Genomic DNA, 18,224 nt, shown 5'->3' on the forward strand with positions numbered 1-18,224 from the left:
CGGATTCTGTCCCGGTTGCCCCTCTTCCAGGCCAGCCCTCTGCTGTGGCCAGGGAGTGCAGTGGAGGATGGCCCAGGTGCTTGGGCCCTGCACCCCATGGGAGACCAGGAAAAGCACCTGGCTCCTGGCTCCTGCCATCGGATCAGCGCGGTGCGCCGGCTGCAGCGCACCGGCCGCGGCGGCCATTGGAGGGTGAACCAACGGCAAAAGGAAGACCTTTCTCTCTGTCTCTCTCTCTCACTGTCCACTCTGCCTGTCAAAAAAAAAAAAAAAAAAAAAAAAAAAAAAAAAAAAAAAAAGAATATCTGGGCCATATTCTACAAAAAAAGGTGGAGAACTAGAGTTCTCCCCTCTCCAGCATTGCTCAGTATAATTTAGAACACAACCAATATCAGAGGAATTTAGTTATGGGATCATTTCCATCTCCCAATCACCTCCAGATAAGGTTCTTCTGTTATTTTAGTCATATATTGCAATGTAATATTGCACAGCCAGGAAGTGAGATGGAGACAGAACAACAGGCTTGTGTTTGGGTGATGAATGGGAGGAAAGAGCTTCATTAAATAGATTCATGGCACAAAAAGGCCACAATATGCAAACCCAAACGGGAGAGGACTTTCCGTACATACATTGCTGGATCTAATAGCAATGCCTGTACAAGTCTGTGTCCTGTATATTTATCATCATATTTATTTTAAATTGGTTGATATAGTTACATCTAAGATATTGGAAAAATTAAATTTTTACCAAGATCCCAGTAATATAATATTTATTCTTCATGCTTACATGGATTTTGACAGTTATAGGTAATTTTAATCCATTTGAGTAATTTTCATTTTCTCAACTACCTTCACCTGAAGTAACATTATTCCCATTTCAGGGTTGAAGGAGGTGGACTTTGGAGATTCAGTACCTTGGCCACGGTCATGGCATCTGCAGTTGGTAGATCTGAGGCTGGGAGCCTCATCTCCTGACTCTCACGGTCTTTCTTCCTACAGACAAAACCTTCAGTTCAGGAAAATTTACTTAGGGTGTACTATGAAGAAGTCTGCTCTGGTTTACCCTAATTTATGACTTCCAGAATGAACAATGAATTAATATTACAGCATCGGGTACTTACAATGGAGGTCAGAAACGTTTGGTTGTGAAACCTTTAGACTTGCATAATCCCAGGTTATGGTGAACTCTTTAGTCTCCAAGAATCAATGATTGCTGCTAACTTGCATAGCTCTACAGTCTAACAGAAAAATTCTCTTTTATCTAGGATAAAATGAACTCAGTGACCCATTAGTCACTTAATTCTTTAAGAATTGGTTGTCTCTCCTGAATGAAAGGTCTCAGTGAACAAGACCCCAGCAGAAAGAACGGGCCATCAAAGAAGGAGGCACCTTTCTCTGAAGGGAGGAAGGAACCTCCACTGTGACATGGCCTTGACTAAACAAGTTCAGAGTTGGTGAACTCAAGGGGCCTCCATAGCCTCAACAGCTCATGGCAAGAGCCTCGGGTGATTACTGACTTCATAAATAAGAGTGCCAAGTGTTAAATCAACAACGGGAGTCACTGGGCATATGCTCCCCACTTAAGATCTCTGTCCTTAATGTGTTTTACTATGAGAGTTAACGATAACACTACTAGTTGGACAGTACTCTATATCTTGTGCGGTTGTGTGGGTGCAGTCTGTTGAAATTTTTGCTTAGTATATACTAAGTTGATCTTCTGTATATAAAGATAATTGAAAATGAAACTTGATGAAGAGTGGGATGGGAGAGGGAGTGGGAGATGGGAGGGCAGTAGGAGGGAGGGAGGTTGGGGGAGGGAAAGCCACAACAATGCAAAAGTTGCACTTTGTAAATTCACATTTATTAAATAAAAAAAAAAAGAATTGGTTGTCTCTATTCTCCTCCCCCTTCCTCTCGTGAGGCTCCCTCCTGGCCTTGCCTTGTTTTATTAAATGAGAGACTCATCAGTAATGAAACAGGATAGATCTCGAGATCCACCACTTTATTTATATGAGTGGGGAACTGGTGTTTCAGTGAGGGAGTTGAAGTGTCGCTGATAAATCAGAACAAGATGTTGCTTTAGAATCCAGGTTTTTAGTCCCCAGTTCAGTAACTTTCACATTAGATTTCCCATCACTGCCCAAATGGTGGACAGGAAAGCATCAGCATGATGACGTAAACAGACACAGCTTAGTTACAGCTGTTTGTTTTTGTTTGTGAAGTAACCATTTTCATTGTATAATAATATACATTGAGAATGTGTCACATGTTTTAAATATGAAGTTCAATGAACTCTCACAACTTTTTTCAATGAACTCTCTCAATTTTGCTAGGACTCCAGAAGTCCACTCATGTCTGTGTTAATTATTCACTCCACTCCTTCCTAAATGTATGCAGTATCACACGATATGGAATTTTGCCTGTTTCTGATCTTCATTAGTGGAATCACACATTAATATGTTTTGTATTTAGTTTTTTCACTTGAAGTATGTGTATGTCGGGGATGGCTTTGTGGGGTACCGCATTAAGCTGTGGCCTGCAATGTTTGCATCCCCTATGGGTACTGATTCATGTTTTGGCTACTCTACCTCCAATCCAGCTCCCTGCTAATGGACCTGGCAAAGCAGCAGCAGATGGCTCAAGCACTTAGGTCCCTGCATCCTGGAAGGAGCTCTGGATGAAGCTCTTTGCTCTTGATTTTGGCCTGACCCAGTCCTGCCATTGTGATCATTTGGGGTGTGAACCAGTGGATGGAAGATCTCTCTCTTTACTTCTCTCTGTGTGTGTGTGTGTGTGTGTGTCCTCTTTCTCTCTTTCTCTAACTGTGCCTTTCATATAACTAAATAAATCTTTTCTAAAAGGTATGTGTATGAGATTCTTTTTTTTAAATGTACCAATTAGAAACTTGGATTTAAAATTTATTTATTTGAAAGGAAGAGTTACAGAGAGAGAAAGAGGGAGAGACAGAGAGAGGTCTTCCATCTGTTGGTTTATTCCCCAAATGTCTGCAACAGACAGAACTGGGTTGATCTGACCAGGAGCCTGGAGTTCCTTCCAGGTCTCCCATGTGGATTGGGGAAATAAAGGAAGGTGTGAAGAGCTTAAAAAAAAGATTTAATGCATATGTAATTTGGTTTTAATATGCACTTTTAATTTTAATCCACTTCCATATGTTTTTCATTGAAAAACAGTATACATTTTTACACAGAGTACAATAGGTTGTGATATATGTATTCCCTGTAGAATAATTAAAATAGGTTAATTAACATGGTCATTATCTCACATACTTATTCTTTGTATGTGATGAGAACATTGAAACCTGTTACATTAGTTTTGATATATACAATGAATTATTAATAGCAATAGTTATCACAGTGTCAAATAGATCATTAGAAATTTTTCCTTCTACCAGACTAACTGAACTTTTGTGCGTTTTAGCTAACTTCTCACCTTTACTCATCCAATCCAATCCCTATCCCAGCTTCGAGTGAACTTCTCTCTACTTCTATGACTTCAAACTTCAGATTTTTTGATGTAAATTACATTATGCAGTTTCTGTTTTTTATTTATGTTTTATTTCACATAACAATATCTTCCAAGTTTTGGTCTGTTTTCATTGAAACCTCAGTAATCACTCATATAAGTATTAAATTAGAGAGCATATAGGTATGGGGAGTATGAAGAATGGTAGTCATATATTTTATTTGTGAAAATTCAGGAAACTTTCCTTAAAGGAAGTTGGATGGTAAGTGGATCTTGAAGGAATAAGAATATGAGAGGAGAGGTCTGAGAAAGCATCTCCTATAAAGAGAAGGAGCTGACCAGAGGAAGAGGAGTTGTGGATGAAGGCGGAGATGGGCCCAGGCAATCTGTCTTCTTCAGACAGGAATGAGGCAGAGCTGGTATGGAGGAGGCACAGAAGCAAATCCATTGACAACTGGGGTGATGTTGATGTCCTTTGGATCAACCAGAGGTTTTAGCCTAAAGTTCTGTAAAATGGTGGTGAGGAATAGAAACAGCTCCATGCGGGCCAGGCCCTCTCCCACACAAATACGTTTTCCTGAAAGTAACAGAGGACAGATACTCCTTGAATAATAGGTTCCTTTTGGTACAAAAAGAATTATGTCATTACTATGTGATGGATAATTGAATGGATAGATGACTGGTAAATATGGAATATAGTTATGAAATATGAAATATGGTTAATTTTATAGATGGACAAAATGATGGAAATGCTTTATATCCATCTAGTATCTTCATTTACGAAGGCCTCTTAATTCACCTAAAATTATAGAACATTAGATCTGTGCTGAGCATTTCATTAACCGTTCACATATTATAACTTGTTTTTTCAATCTTTTTTCTAGAAATCCACCTTGAATGCTTAGGTTCCTTGGTCCCTGCCTGGTGTTCCATGCCATCATCTTTCCTTCTATTCATATCATCCATTTAGTCTGTTGCCTAGCCACACCCACTCTTCATCAGTCTCCAACACACCATGCTGTTTCAACTTTTATCTCATGCTATACCTTCTGTCTAGAAGTAATATAATTTCTGACCTGTCTTCACATGAATACTTGAGAACATCCACTTCTAGTTTTTCTGAGCCAGACATTTCCCATTGCACTCCATGACTCCCGCAAACAGTAGATTCTAACTCTTTCTGGTTTTAGTCACAAAATTAAGCATAGATCACATGCATCATTTTTCTCTCTTTTTCTAGCCTGAAACAATGTGAGTTATTGAATGAGGAATTATGTGTAGTTGAGGATGTTTCAAGAGGCAGAATTCAACCTTTCCTCTACCTCTCTTAATTTTGAAAACTCAAAGTTGTATCCAAAATGAGGATGTACCATGGTCAGGGAACATGCATGAGCCCTGAGGGTGGTATTTGTGGTCATGCACACAAAGCAGTTCTACCCAGCCCCTGAATTAGGCATCATCAACGTTTACTGACCCCATGAAGATAATTTGTCTTCTGTATTAGTGAATTAATTTCTATACCTGTTGAGAAAGGCATGAAATAGTCACTCTTCTTAAAGTTGCCACTCTTGTCCAGGAAGTGGCCAGGATCAAAGCTCTCTGGGTTGGGGAATTCTTTGTCATCGTGTAGCACTGATGTCAGTGATGTTAATATGGTCGTGCCCTGGAATTAATGGGCACAGATAAATTAAGATATAATGAAGTCACGGAGCTGGAAGAAATATTGGAGGTTATTTCGTGTAATTTCTCTGATCCTTGGTTGAGGAAATTCTCACCAAATAAAAGCAATGACATTTCCAGCTAGACATACAAAGTAATAAAATGCATGAGTTTAAGGGAGGTGGCAATGATTTTGCTAAGGTGACCTACAATTAAATGTGAAGTTCTCAGTACTGCAATACTTGGATCTCAACACTCTGTTCTCCTTGTCACCACATGGGCAACGAACACTGATGTCTATCCCCACCTGCTGCTCTTTGTAATCCCTTCAGTTTCCCACATCTTTAAGGAATTCTGGTTTAAAAAAAGACTCCGTTGGCTCCTGAATTGTCCAGAGTGTCTTTTCAAAAAGGTTTTTAGACCAGCAGTCTGATTTCATTAGAAGTTTCCATTTCTAGATGATAAAATACACAGCTAAGAAATGAAATAAAATTGAGCAGTTATTACTGATATGAGTTTTTCCTCTTAACTAATAATGACAGAGCTCTTTCTTTTTTACAGATGGAAATAGCCAAAAATATTCAGAAGAAATGATTAAGAGTAAGGGACAAGGTAATCAGTTGTATCCTTGTTCCTTGTTTGGACAACATATTGCAAGAAAAAGGAATATAAAGTAAGTAGTAGAAATGGAAAATTTAAGTATAGGGTATTTTTGCAACAATATTATTATTTCAATAATAATTTTTTTTGACAGGCAGAGTTAGTGAGAGAGAGAGAGACAGAGAAAGGTCTTTCTTCTGTTGGTTCACCCCCCCCCCCCCAAATGGCTGCTACGGCCAGCACGCTGCGCCCATCCGAAACCAGGAGCCAGGTGCCTCCTCCTGGTCTCCCATGTGGGTGCAGGGCCCAAGCACTTGGGCCATCCTGCACTGGCAGCCCCGGGCCACAGCAGAGAGCTGGACTGGAAGAGGAGCAACCAGGACAGAACCGGTGCCCCAACCGGGACTAGAACCTGGGGTACCAGCGCCGTAGGCGGAGGATTAGCCTAGTTAGCCGTGGCACTGGCCTCAATGATAATTCTTTGAATATGAAGAGATACGAGTTTTTATTACTATATAAAAGAAAGTTCTTATTTTTAGGATATATATATATTTGAGTATTGAAGTGCTAAATGTGAAAAGTAGAAAGATATCTAGGTATAAAAGTAAGCATGTACATACTTATATATATTGGTATTGAAAATGCTATTTAGTTTAAAAATTTTAAAGATATGATGCTGAGTGACTGTTTCATTCCTTGAGTTTATCATATATATGGGCTATATTTTCTTTTAGATTATTTCCATGGATTATTTAAAAATTTAATATGTGAAAATTTATCTGAAGATACAAAGACATATTTTCAACAGATCATCTTGGAATATTTGATACTGACAAGAAAAGAAATTCTGCAAGATCAATACTTCACACATAAATAAAAATTAACTTGAAGTTGATCAGTGATCTAAATACATGAGTTAAAGGTATAAAATTTCTAAAACAAAATGCAGGGGTAAACCTTTGGCTCCCTGTGGTGTAAAATAGTTTTAGATAGGACACAAAAGCACAAATTATTCTTCCCTAATTTATTTTATTAGGCATCTCAAAATATCCTTGGAGTTGTAGTTTTAATTTCTTCTAATTTCTCCACTTTAGGTAAAAAATATGAACATTTACCTTCTTAGAGTTATAAATACTTGACCCCGTAAGTGAAAATTCAGGAACCTAATATTTCCATTTTCAGAATTTTTTTTACATTTTCAAAAGATATTTTAAGGTAATTGCTAGAATTTATGATACACTCATCATATTGTAGGGTAATATTATCTAAACAAACACATTGATATTTTTAGAGAAATTATGAATATTTACTAAAATTTGGATAAATAAGAACATAAATGGTTCACTTCATTCAAAGTCAAGTTTTAGCTGGCCAAAGAGATCTTGCTAACTTATATTTTATTCTTTGGAAGATTTTTGGTGAAAAGGGTTTTCTAACCCTGTTAAGAAAAAGACTGTATATTTGTGCTGCACAATAGAGTAGCCATGCTCCATATATTGTTATTTATACTTAATATTAGTTTATTAAATTAATGAAAATAAATAAAATTTAAAAAGCATTCATTCAATTGTCCCGATAATATAAGAGATACTTCACATGCACCCGTGGCTCATAATTTCTTTATAGGACAACACAGATGTACAACATTTGCATTGCTGTAGAAATTTCTATTGGAAGAATCTCAGGTATGTCAGCTGATGGTTACATTTAATAGTGCAGTGTGATCATGTCTAATCCTGACAGAAAGTAGGAAATAAAGCATTACTGTTACGAGCTTGGAAGGGTATAAGAACTCTTTTTTGAAGATGATAAAAATCATCAGAAACCACATTTTTTCAATCATAATTTATTCTTAACCAAAGTTTATTAGCCATTACAAAGACACAACCAAGTGTTCACCAAAGAAGAGTGGAAATATAGGAAGGTAATAAAAATAGACTAAAAATGAAGAGTGTATCTCACTTCATTTATGAGGCCAGCATTACCTTGATATCAGATATCTGAGATGGAAATTTCAAGGAAGAAAAATTGGAGAATGACCTTTCACAAATATAAATACAAATGTCCTTTACAAACAATAAGAGGATAAGATAAAGCTGATGGTATATATTACTTATTATGAACATATTTAGTGGAGAAAGGGAGGCCAAATATACCACTGAAAAAGAAGCGTAGAATCCATTTAATGAAATTGGTCACAAAATATCATGCAAAGATGGGAGAAAGGAATCTCCATTCATTTGAGAAGAAATACAACATCTAGATCTGGTGCTGTGACACAGCAGGTAAAGCCACTGCCTACAGTGTGAGCATCTATATCGGCATCAGTTTGAGTCCTTGCTGCTCCACTTCCAATCCAACTCCTTGCTAATGCACCTGGGAAAGCAGTGAGAGATGGCCCAAATCTTTGGGTCCCTGCAGCCACCTAGGGGACCCACAGGAAACTCCTGTTCTTGGCTTTGGTCTGGTCCAACCCCGGGAGTTGTGGACATTTAGGGAAGTGAAGCAGTGGATGGAAGGTCTATTCTCTCTCTCTCTCTCTCTCACTCTCTCTCTCCCTCTGTAACTCTGCCTTTCAAATAAATAAAATATTAAAAAAACACATCTACCAAAATGGAGATCTTCCATCATGCTCACTAGACTGTTATTAAACCACCAGTACTAGAGATCAAAAACAGAACATGGATGCCCACCACTACCGCTTTGCTCAATGCTCTCATGAAATTCCCTCCAGGGCACAAATAAAGTAAACATAAATTAATGTCATGAGAATTAGAAAATAAAAAATAAAGCAAGTAGGATAAGGTACATTAGAAATTCCAAATGAATCTACACATAAAATTTTAGCAACAACTAGTAAATTTAGCAAACTTGCAAGACAAAAGGCAATAAAATTATAATAATATTTTCATAGAACAAAAACAGAAATGGAAAAAACTTTATTATTTATGTTACAATCAAGATATTAGGTATCAGGAGAAACCTTTTGAAATGTGTGTGTACCATTGCACTGGAAACAAATTATTACCAGAATAATAAAGAAAGTTCAAATTGTTGGAAAAATATATAATATCCACATGTTGAAATACTGAACATGTTAGGATCTCTCTTTTTTTTCTAAATTTACCTATAGATTTAATGTTACTCCCCTAGAACTCTAGGAGAGTGCTTGGAAATTAACAATTGACATTAGGATGTATTTGAAAATGTACAGAACTAACAGTAGTCAGAGTAATCATGAAAAGTCGAACAAATTTGGAAGACTCACATTGCAATATATGAAGATCTATTATGTAGCACTATAGTTTGAAGCTATGTAGTTTAGAAATAGTATTAAGTCCATCAATCTGCCAAACATATGAGAATAGGTATTCAAACAGTACTGAGAACTTCAGAATTTCAAAAGCCCAGAGGTACGGTGTGGGAGAAACGTTCTTACCTTGGGGATGAGGTAGTTCCTGAATTTAACATCACGTGTCACAGCACGGGGCAAACTGGTGGGGACCAGGTCAATGAATCTCTGGATCTCATGTATCACAGCATCCGTGTAGGGCATGCGGCTCCTGTCCTGCATGCAGGGGCTCCGGTGTCTGCCAATCACATGCTCAATCTCCTCCTGGACCCTAGCTGATAAGACATAAGAAAGAACTCATGGGAAAGAGAAAACTGACACAGTTGTCACAGAACTTCAGGGTTACAAGAGGTATAGGGTTATACCATGGGCCTTTTACATGCTCTGAGTATAACTAGACAAATGTAAAAATTCCATGAAATGGAGTTATGCAAGTGCATTTGTATATAATGATATTTTAGCAAATATATCAACTTATTTAGTAAAAATTATGATACATTTTAAAACATGAACATAACATTTATCTCATTATTAACTCAAGAAATTACTGTCATTACAGAAAAATTAGGAATGAATATTGATTTTTAAAATATTTATTTATTTGAAAGGCAGAGTTACTGAGGAGGATATATATATATATATATATATAGAGAGAGAGAGAGAGAGAGAGAGAGAGATTCCAGCCACTGGTTTACTCCCCAAATGGCTGCAACAGCTGGAGTTGGGATGATCCAAAGCTAGGAGCCAGGAGCTTCTTCTGGGTCTTCTACATCGGTGCAGGGGTTTAAGGAATTTGGCCATCTTCCACTGCTTTCTCAAGTGTACCAGCTGGGAGCTGGACTGGAAGTGGAGGGAGCAGCCAGAACTCGAACAAGTACCCATATGGGATGCTGGCCCCACAGGTAGCACCTTTACTTGCTACACCACTCGCTACCCAGAAATGAATATTAACTTGTTATCAAATAATATGGAATGTTTTTAAAGTTAAATTTTATGGTAAATTTCTATAGATGCCCATCAATTTACAATGGGGTTATGCCATAATCAACCTATCATAAATTGAAAATATCATTAAGGTGCCAATGCATTAAATACTCCTAACTTCTAAAATATTATAGCTTATCCTGGGCTCCAGAACACTTACAAAGCATAACATTGATCAAAATCATCTAATGCAAACCAAGTTTATAGTAGAGAGTTGGATAGCCCATGCCATTTATTGAATATGGTACATTAGGGAATCAGTTGTTATCTCTCATGAATGTGGGACTGACTGGAAACTCTAGCTTACTGCCATTATCCAGTTTCACAAAACAATATCACGCTGCATATTTTTGATTCCAGAAGAGATCAAAAATCAAAATTTGAAATATGATTCCTATTTTAGTGGATATCAGTTCCATACCACATTAAAGTAAAAAAAAAGTACAAGTCAAATGATCACTGGTTGAGGACTCTGTGTGTGTGTGTGTGTTTGCACCTGGGTGTAAGTGCAAGACACTCTCTTCAAAGTTCTTCTCCCTAAATGCAACATCTTTGATTCATTGTCACAGAGTTTTCTGAAATGTATTTCATATTTCTAAATAATGATTCTACTTTTGTTTGTACTTTTTGATCTATTCAAGTTCAGGTCACATCCCATGACCTTTAAACATGAGAGAAGAGGATTGATATCTCCACTTTCACCTAAAATCAAATACACACAGAAGTGGATACACACACAAGTGCTTCCCCTGACTACAGCATCACCTATGTATTTTAATCACAATTTTAACTGTATGCATTTATATTTTAAAGCTATTATAAATAACAATGCTACTCAATGAGAAAATAACTATGATTGTGTTAAAATTTTGGTATGTATTTTAACCTACTTTGAGCAATTTATGTCAATATACTAGTTACATACTTAAATTCTTGCCAAATGCTCAGCAGGATGTTTCAATCTCCTTGTAATACAGGAGAATTTGAGCCCACACTGAGGGCAGAACAGATTCTCTGTGTGGTCCTGGGAAAGAGCAGGTGAATGTTATACCCACAGGAGCCAGAGATCGGAAGCTGACTACCTTCAATTCCACTCAGCTGTGCGGAATTACTAACCAATCATGAAGCAAGACCCCTACCTTACACCTTACACAAAAATCCACTCAACATGGATTAAAGACCTAAATCTACGACCTGACACCATCAAGTTACTAGAGAACATTGGAGAAACCCTTCAAGATATTGGCACAGGCAAAGAATTTCTGGAAAAGACCCGGGAGGCACAGGCAGTCAAAGCCAAAATCAACTATTGGGATTGCATCAAATTGAGAAGTTTCTGTACTGCAAAAGAAACAGTCAGGAGAGTGAAGAGACAACCGACAGAATGGGAAAAAATATTTGCAAACTATGCAACAGATAAAGGGTTAATAACCAGAATCTACAAAGAGATCAAGAAACTCCACAACAACAAAACCAACAACCCAATTAAGAGATGGGCCAAGGACCTCAATAGACATTTTTCAAAAGAGGAAGTCCAAATGGCCAACAGGCACATGAAAAAATGTTCAAGGTCATTAGCAATCAGGGAAATGCAAATCAAAACCACATGAGGTTTCACCTCACCCCGGTTAGAATGGCTCACATGCAGACATCTACCAACAACAGATGCTGGCGAGGATGTGGGGAAAAAGGGACACTAACCCACTGTTGGTGGGAATGCAAACTGGTCAAGCCACTATGGAAGTCAGTCTGGAGATTCCTCAGAAACCTAAATATAACCCTACCGTTCGACCCAGCCATCCCACTCCTTGGAATTTACCCAAAGGAATTTAAATTGGCAAACAAAAAAGAGGTCTGCACCTTAATGTTTATTGCAGCTCAATTCACAATAGCTAAGACCTGGAACCAACCTAAATGCCCGTCAACGATAGACTGGATAAAGAAATTATGGGATATGTACTCTTTAGAATACTATACCGCAGTAAGAAACAATGAAATCCAGTCATTTGCAACAAAATGGAGGAATCTGGAACACATCATGCTGAGTGAAATAAGCCAGTCCCAAAGGGACAAATACCATATGTTCGCCCTGATTGGTGACGACTGACTGAACACCAAGAGGGAGACCTGTTGGAGTGAGGTGGACACTATGGGAAACGGTGGCTTGATCAGCATAGCCCTGACTGTTAATGAACAACTTAATACATTATCCCTCTTAGTAGTTTTTTTATCTGTTCTACTTAATATGACTGGTTTAGTTCTGTAATTGATGCACAGTTATTCTTAAGTGTTGAATATTAACTGAAATGTGATCCCTGTTGAACATGGGAGTGGGAATGGGAGAGGGAAGAGATGTATAATTTGGGACATGCTCAGGCTGACTTGCCCCAAGTGGTGGAGTTGGAAGCATACCAGGGGATTCCAATTCAATCCCATCGAGGTGGCATGTACCAATGCCATCTCACTGTTCCAGGTGATCAATTTCAGTTCACAGTTGGTCATGCTGGAGGGACTGGGAGTCAAAGGGAGCACATAGACAAGTCTAGTACCTGCTAATACTAACCGATAGAATAAATAAAGGGGAGAGTGATCCAACATGGGAAGCGAGATACTCAGCAGACTCATAGAATGGCAGATGTCCTAAATAGCACTCTGGCCTCAGAATCAGCCCTAAAGGCATTCAGAGCTGGCTGAAAAGCTCATGAGAGTATTTCAGGCATGGAAAGCCAAGACACTCTGGCAAAAGATCTCTGTGAGTGAGATCCCAGTGGAAAGAACAGGTCTTCAAAGAAGGAGGTACCTTTCTCTGAAGGGAGGAGAGAACCTCCACTTTGACTATGACCTTGTCTAAACAAGATAAGAGTCGCAGAACTCAGAGGGCTTCCATAGCCTTGGAAACTCATGACTGGAGCATAGGGAGATTACTGATGCCATAAACAGGAGTGTCAATTGGTAAAGTCAACAACAGGAGTCACTGTGCACTTACTCCTCATGTAGGATCTCTATCCTTAATGTGCTGTACATTGAGATTTAATGCTATAACGAGTACTCAAACAATATATTTCACTTTGTGTTTCTATGGGGGTGCAAACTGTTGAAATCCTTACTTAATGCATACTAAACTGATCCTCTGTAAAAAAAAAAAAAAGAAATTATCAATTCCCAACTTGACTCTCACTGGGATTAAACATGACAATAGGTCTGCTCTGATTTCATCATCATTAAAAAAAATCATCTATTATTTTTCACTTTATGTTTCTGTGTGGGAGCAAACTGTTGAAATCCATACTTAATGTATACTAAGCTGATCTTCTGTATATTAAGATAATCGAAAATGAATCTTGATGTGAATGGAAGGGGAGAGGGAGTGGGAAAGGGGAGGGTTGTGGGTGGGAAGGACGGTATGGGGGGGAAGCCATTGTAATCCATAAGTTGTACTTTGGAAATTTATATTCATTAAATAAAAGTTTAAAAAAAATCTTTGGGAAATGGCAGGGCAAAGTTACTACTTATCAATAGTCACATTGAATGTTAATGGCCTCAAGTGTCCAGTTAAAGGACACAGACTGACTGAATGGATTAAGGAATAATACCCACCTATTTGCTGCCTACAAGAAACACATCTTTCCAATAAAGATCCATACAGAATGAAACTGAAAAGCTGGAAAAAGATATACCATGCCAACAGAAATGAAAAAAGAGCGGGTGTAGCCATCTTAATATCAGACCACATAAACTTTAACACAAAAACTGTTAAGAGAGACAAAGAGGGGCACTATATAATGATTAAGGGATCAATTCAACAGGAAGATATAACGATTATCAATGTATATGCACCTAATTACAGGGCACCGGTTTATTTAAAAGATTTGTTAAGGGACTTAAAGGGAGACTTAGACCCCAATACAATAGTACTGGGGGACTTCAATACTCCACTCTCAGAAAGAGACAGATCAACAGGACAGAAATCAACAAGGAGACCATAGATTTAAATGACACTATAGACCAAATGGATCTAACAGATATCTACAGAACTTTTCATCCTACATCTAAAGACTTTACATTCCTCTCAGCAGTACATGGAACCTTCTCCAGGATTGACCACGTACTAGGTCATAAAGCAAGTCTCAACAAATTCAAAAGAATCAGAATCATACGATGCAGCTTCTCAGAGCATAGGGGAATGAAGTTGGAAATTAGCAACTCAGGAATCCCTAGAGCATATGCAAACACAAGGAAATTGAACAACATGCTACTGAATGAACATTGGTTCATAGAAGAAATCAAAAGAGAAGTAAAAAACTTTCTGGAAGTAAATGAGGATAACAGCATAACATACCAAAACTTATGGGATGCAGCAAAAGCAGTAAGAGGAAAGTTTTTCACAATAGGTGCCTACATCAAGAAATTGGAAAGGCACCAAATAAATGAGCTTTCAATTCATCTCAAGGATTAGAAAAACTGTAGAAAACCAGACCCAAATCTAGTAGGAGAAGAGAAATAATTAAAATCAGAGAAGAAATCAACAGGATTGAATAAAAAAAAACATTACAAAAAATCAGCCAAATGAGGAGCTGGTTTTTTGAAAAAATAAACAAAATTGACACTCCATTGTCCCAACTAACTAAAAAAAGAAGAAAAAGATCCAAATCAATAAAATCAGAGATGAAAAAGGAAACGTAACAACAGACGCCACAGAAATAAAAAGAATCATCAGAAATTACTACAAGGACTTGTATGCCAGCAAACAGGAAATCTATCAGAAATGGATAGATTCCTGGACACATGCAACCTACCTAAATTGAACCAGGAAGACATAGAACACCTAAACAGACCCATAACTGAGACAAAATTGATACAGTAATAAAGGCCCTCCCACCAAAGAAAAGCCCAGGACCAGATGGATTCACTGCTGAATTCTACCAGACATTTAAAGAAGAACTAACTCCAATTCTTCTCAAACTATTCAGAACAATCAAAGAAGAGGGAATCCTCCCAAATTCTTTCTATGAAGCCAGCATCACCTTAATTCCTAAGCCTGAGAAAGACGCAGTATTGAAAGAAAATTACAGACCAATATCCCTGATGAACATAGACGCAAAAATCCTCAATAAAATTCTGGCCAATAGAATGCAACAACACATCAGAAAGATAATCCACCCAGACCAAGCGGGATTTATCCCTGGTATGCAGGGATGGTTCAATGTTTGCAAAACAATCAATGTGATACACCACATTAACAGACTGCAGAAGAAAAACCATATAATTATCTCAATAGATGCAGAGAAAGTATTTCATAAAATACAACACCCGTTCATGATGAAAACTCTAAGCAAACTGGGTATGGAAGGAACATTCCTCAATACAATCAAAGCAATTTAATATAAGAGTGGGAATAACAGAGGGAAGAGATGTGCAATTCGGGACATGCTCAAGCTGACTGACCTCAAATGGTAGAGTTAGAAAAATACCAGGGGATTCCAATTCATTCCCATCAAGGTGGCATGTACCAATGCCATCTCATGAGTACAAGTGATCAATTTCTGTTCACAATTGATCATAATGAAAGGACTAAGAGTCAAAGGGATCACACAAACAAGACTAGTGTCTGCAAATACTAGCTGATAGAATCAAAAAGGGAGAGAACGATCCAACAGGGGAAGTGAGATACACAGCAGACCCATGGAATGGCAGATATCCTAAACAGCACTCTGGCCTCAGAATCAGCCCTTAAGGTATGCGGATCCGGCTGAAAAGCCCATGAGAGTATTTCAGGCATGGAAAGCCAAGACACTCTGGGGGAAAAAAAAACAAACCTAAATGAAAGATCTCTGCGAGTGAGATCCCAGTGGAAACAACAGGTCTTCAAAGAAGGAGGTACCTTATTCTGAAGGGAGGAGTGAACTTCCACTTTGCCTATGACCTTGTCTAAATATGATTAGAGTCGGTGAACTCAGGGGGCTTCCATAGCCTTGGCAGCTCATGACAAGAGCCTAGGGTGATTACTGATGCCATAAACAAGTGTGTCAATTTGTTAAGTCAACAACAGGAGTCACTGTGCACTTACTCCTCATGTAGGATCTTTGTCCTTAGTGTGCTATACATTGAGATTAAATGCTATAACTAGTACTCAAACAGTATTTTTCAGTTTGTGTTTCTGTGTGGGAGCAAAGTGTTGGAATCTTTACTAAATGTATGCTAAACTGATCTTCTGTATATAAAGAGAATCGAAAACGAATCTTGATGTGAATGGAAGGGAAGAGGGAGTGGTAAAGGGGAGGGTTGCGGGTTGGAGGGACGTTATGGGGGGGAAGCCATTGTAATCCATATTCTGTACTTTGGAAATTTATATTCATTAAATAAAAGTAAAAAAAAAAAGAAAAACCCAAAGCCAGCATCCTATTGATTGGGGGTAAAGTTGGAATCATTTCCACTGAGATCTGGTACCAGACAGGGAGGCCCACTCTCACCACTGCTATTCAATATAGTACTGGAAGTTTTACCCAGAGCCACTAGACAAAAAATTAAGGGATACAAATTGGAAAGGAAGAAATCAAACTATCTCTCTTTGCAGATGATATGATTCTTTATTTAGGGTATCCAAAGAAATCTATGAAGAAACTATTGGAACTCACAGAAAAGTTTTTGCAAAGTAGTAGGCTATAAAATCAATGCACAAAAATCAACAGCCTTTGTATACACAGGCAATGCCACGGCTGAGAAAGAACTGCTAAGATCAATCCCATTCACAATAGCTACAAAAACAATCAAATACCTTGGAATAAACTTAACCAAGGATGTCAAAGATCTCTACGATGAAAATTACAAAACCTTAAAGAAAGAAATAGAAGAGGATACCAAAAATTGGAAAAATCTTCCATGCTCATGGATTGGAAGAATCAACATCATCAAAATGTCCATTCTCCCAAAAGCAATTTATAGATTCAATGCAATACCAATCAAAATACCAAAGACATTCCTCTCAGATCTGGAAAAAATGATGCTGAAATTCATGTGGAGACACAGGAGACCTTGAATAGCTTAATCAATCTTGTACAACAAAAACAAAGCAGGAAGCATCAAATACCAGATTTCAGGACATACTACAGGGCAGTTGTAATCAAAACAGCATGGTACTGGTACAGAAACAGATGGATAGACCAATGGAACAGAATTGAAACACCAGAAATCAATCCAAACATCTACAGCTGACTAATATTTCATCAAGGATCAAAACCAATCCCAGGAGTAAGGACAGTCTATTCAATAAATGGTGCTCGGAAAATTGGATTTCTATGTGTAGAAGCATGAAGCAAGACCCCTACCTTACACCTTACACAAAAATCCACTCAACAGGGACTAAAGACTTAAATCTATAACCCAACAACATCAAATTATTAGAGAACATTGGAGAAACCCTTCAAGATATAGGTACTGAAAAGACTTCTTGGAAAAGACCCCAGAAGCACGGGCAGTCAAACCCAAAATTAACATTTGGGATTGCATCAAATTGAGAAGTTTCTGTACTGCAAAAGAAACAGTCAGGAAAGTGAAGAGTCAACTGACAGAATGGGAAAAATATTTGCAAACTATGGAACAGATAAAACAGTATCTACAAAGAGATCAAGAAATTCCACAACATCAAAACAAACAACCCACTTAAGAGATGGGCCAAGGACCTCAATAGACATTTTTCAAAAGAGGAAGTCCAAATGGCCAACAGACACATGAAAAAATGTTCAAGATCACTAGCAATCAGGGAAATGCAAATGAAAACCACAATGAGGTTTCATCTCACCCAGTTAGAATGGCTTCCATACAGAAATCTACCAACAACAGATGCTGGAGAGGATGTGGGAAAAAAGGGACACTAACTCACTGTTTATGGGAATGCAAACTGGTCAAGCCACTATGGAAGTCAGTCTGGAGATTCCTCAGAAACCTGAATATAACCCTACCTTACAACACAGCCATCCCACTCCTTGGAATTTACCCAAACGAAATGAAATTGGCAAGCAAAAAAGCTGTCTGCACCTTAATGTTTATTGCAGCTCAATTCGTAATAGCTAAGATCTGGAATCTACCCAAATGCCCATCAACAGTAGACTGGATAAAGAAATTATGGGACACGTACTCTATAGAATACT

The 18,224-nt window shown here is 38.0% G+C and overlaps 1 protein-coding gene across 1 annotated transcript in view; it reads right to left on the reverse strand.

Annotated features, from left to right (window-relative positions):
• Positions 1–2,906: 2,906 nt before the first annotated feature.
• The window catches only part of LOC100351599 (cytochrome P450 2C18), a 37,668-nt gene continuing 22,350 nt past the window's right edge, over positions 2,907–18,224 (reverse strand). The window contains exons 7-9 of the mRNA XM_008270236.5: positions 9,181–9,368; positions 5,004–5,145; positions 2,907–4,059 (exon numbers count right to left, since the gene is read on the reverse strand). Of these exons, the coding sequence (XP_008268458.2) occupies positions 3,878–4,059; positions 5,004–5,145; positions 9,181–9,368 (512 nt within the window). The 3' untranslated portion in view covers positions 2,907–3,877. The remainder of the gene's footprint in view (positions 4,060–5,003; positions 5,146–9,180; positions 9,369–18,224) is intronic.

This window comes from Oryctolagus cuniculus, chromosome 15, assembly GCF_051225735.1.
Source record: "Oryctolagus cuniculus isolate XC-2025 breed Fujian yellow rabbit chromosome 15, ASM5122573v1, whole genome shotgun sequence".
NCBI lineage: Eukaryota > Metazoa > Chordata > Mammalia > Lagomorpha > Leporidae > Oryctolagus > Oryctolagus cuniculus.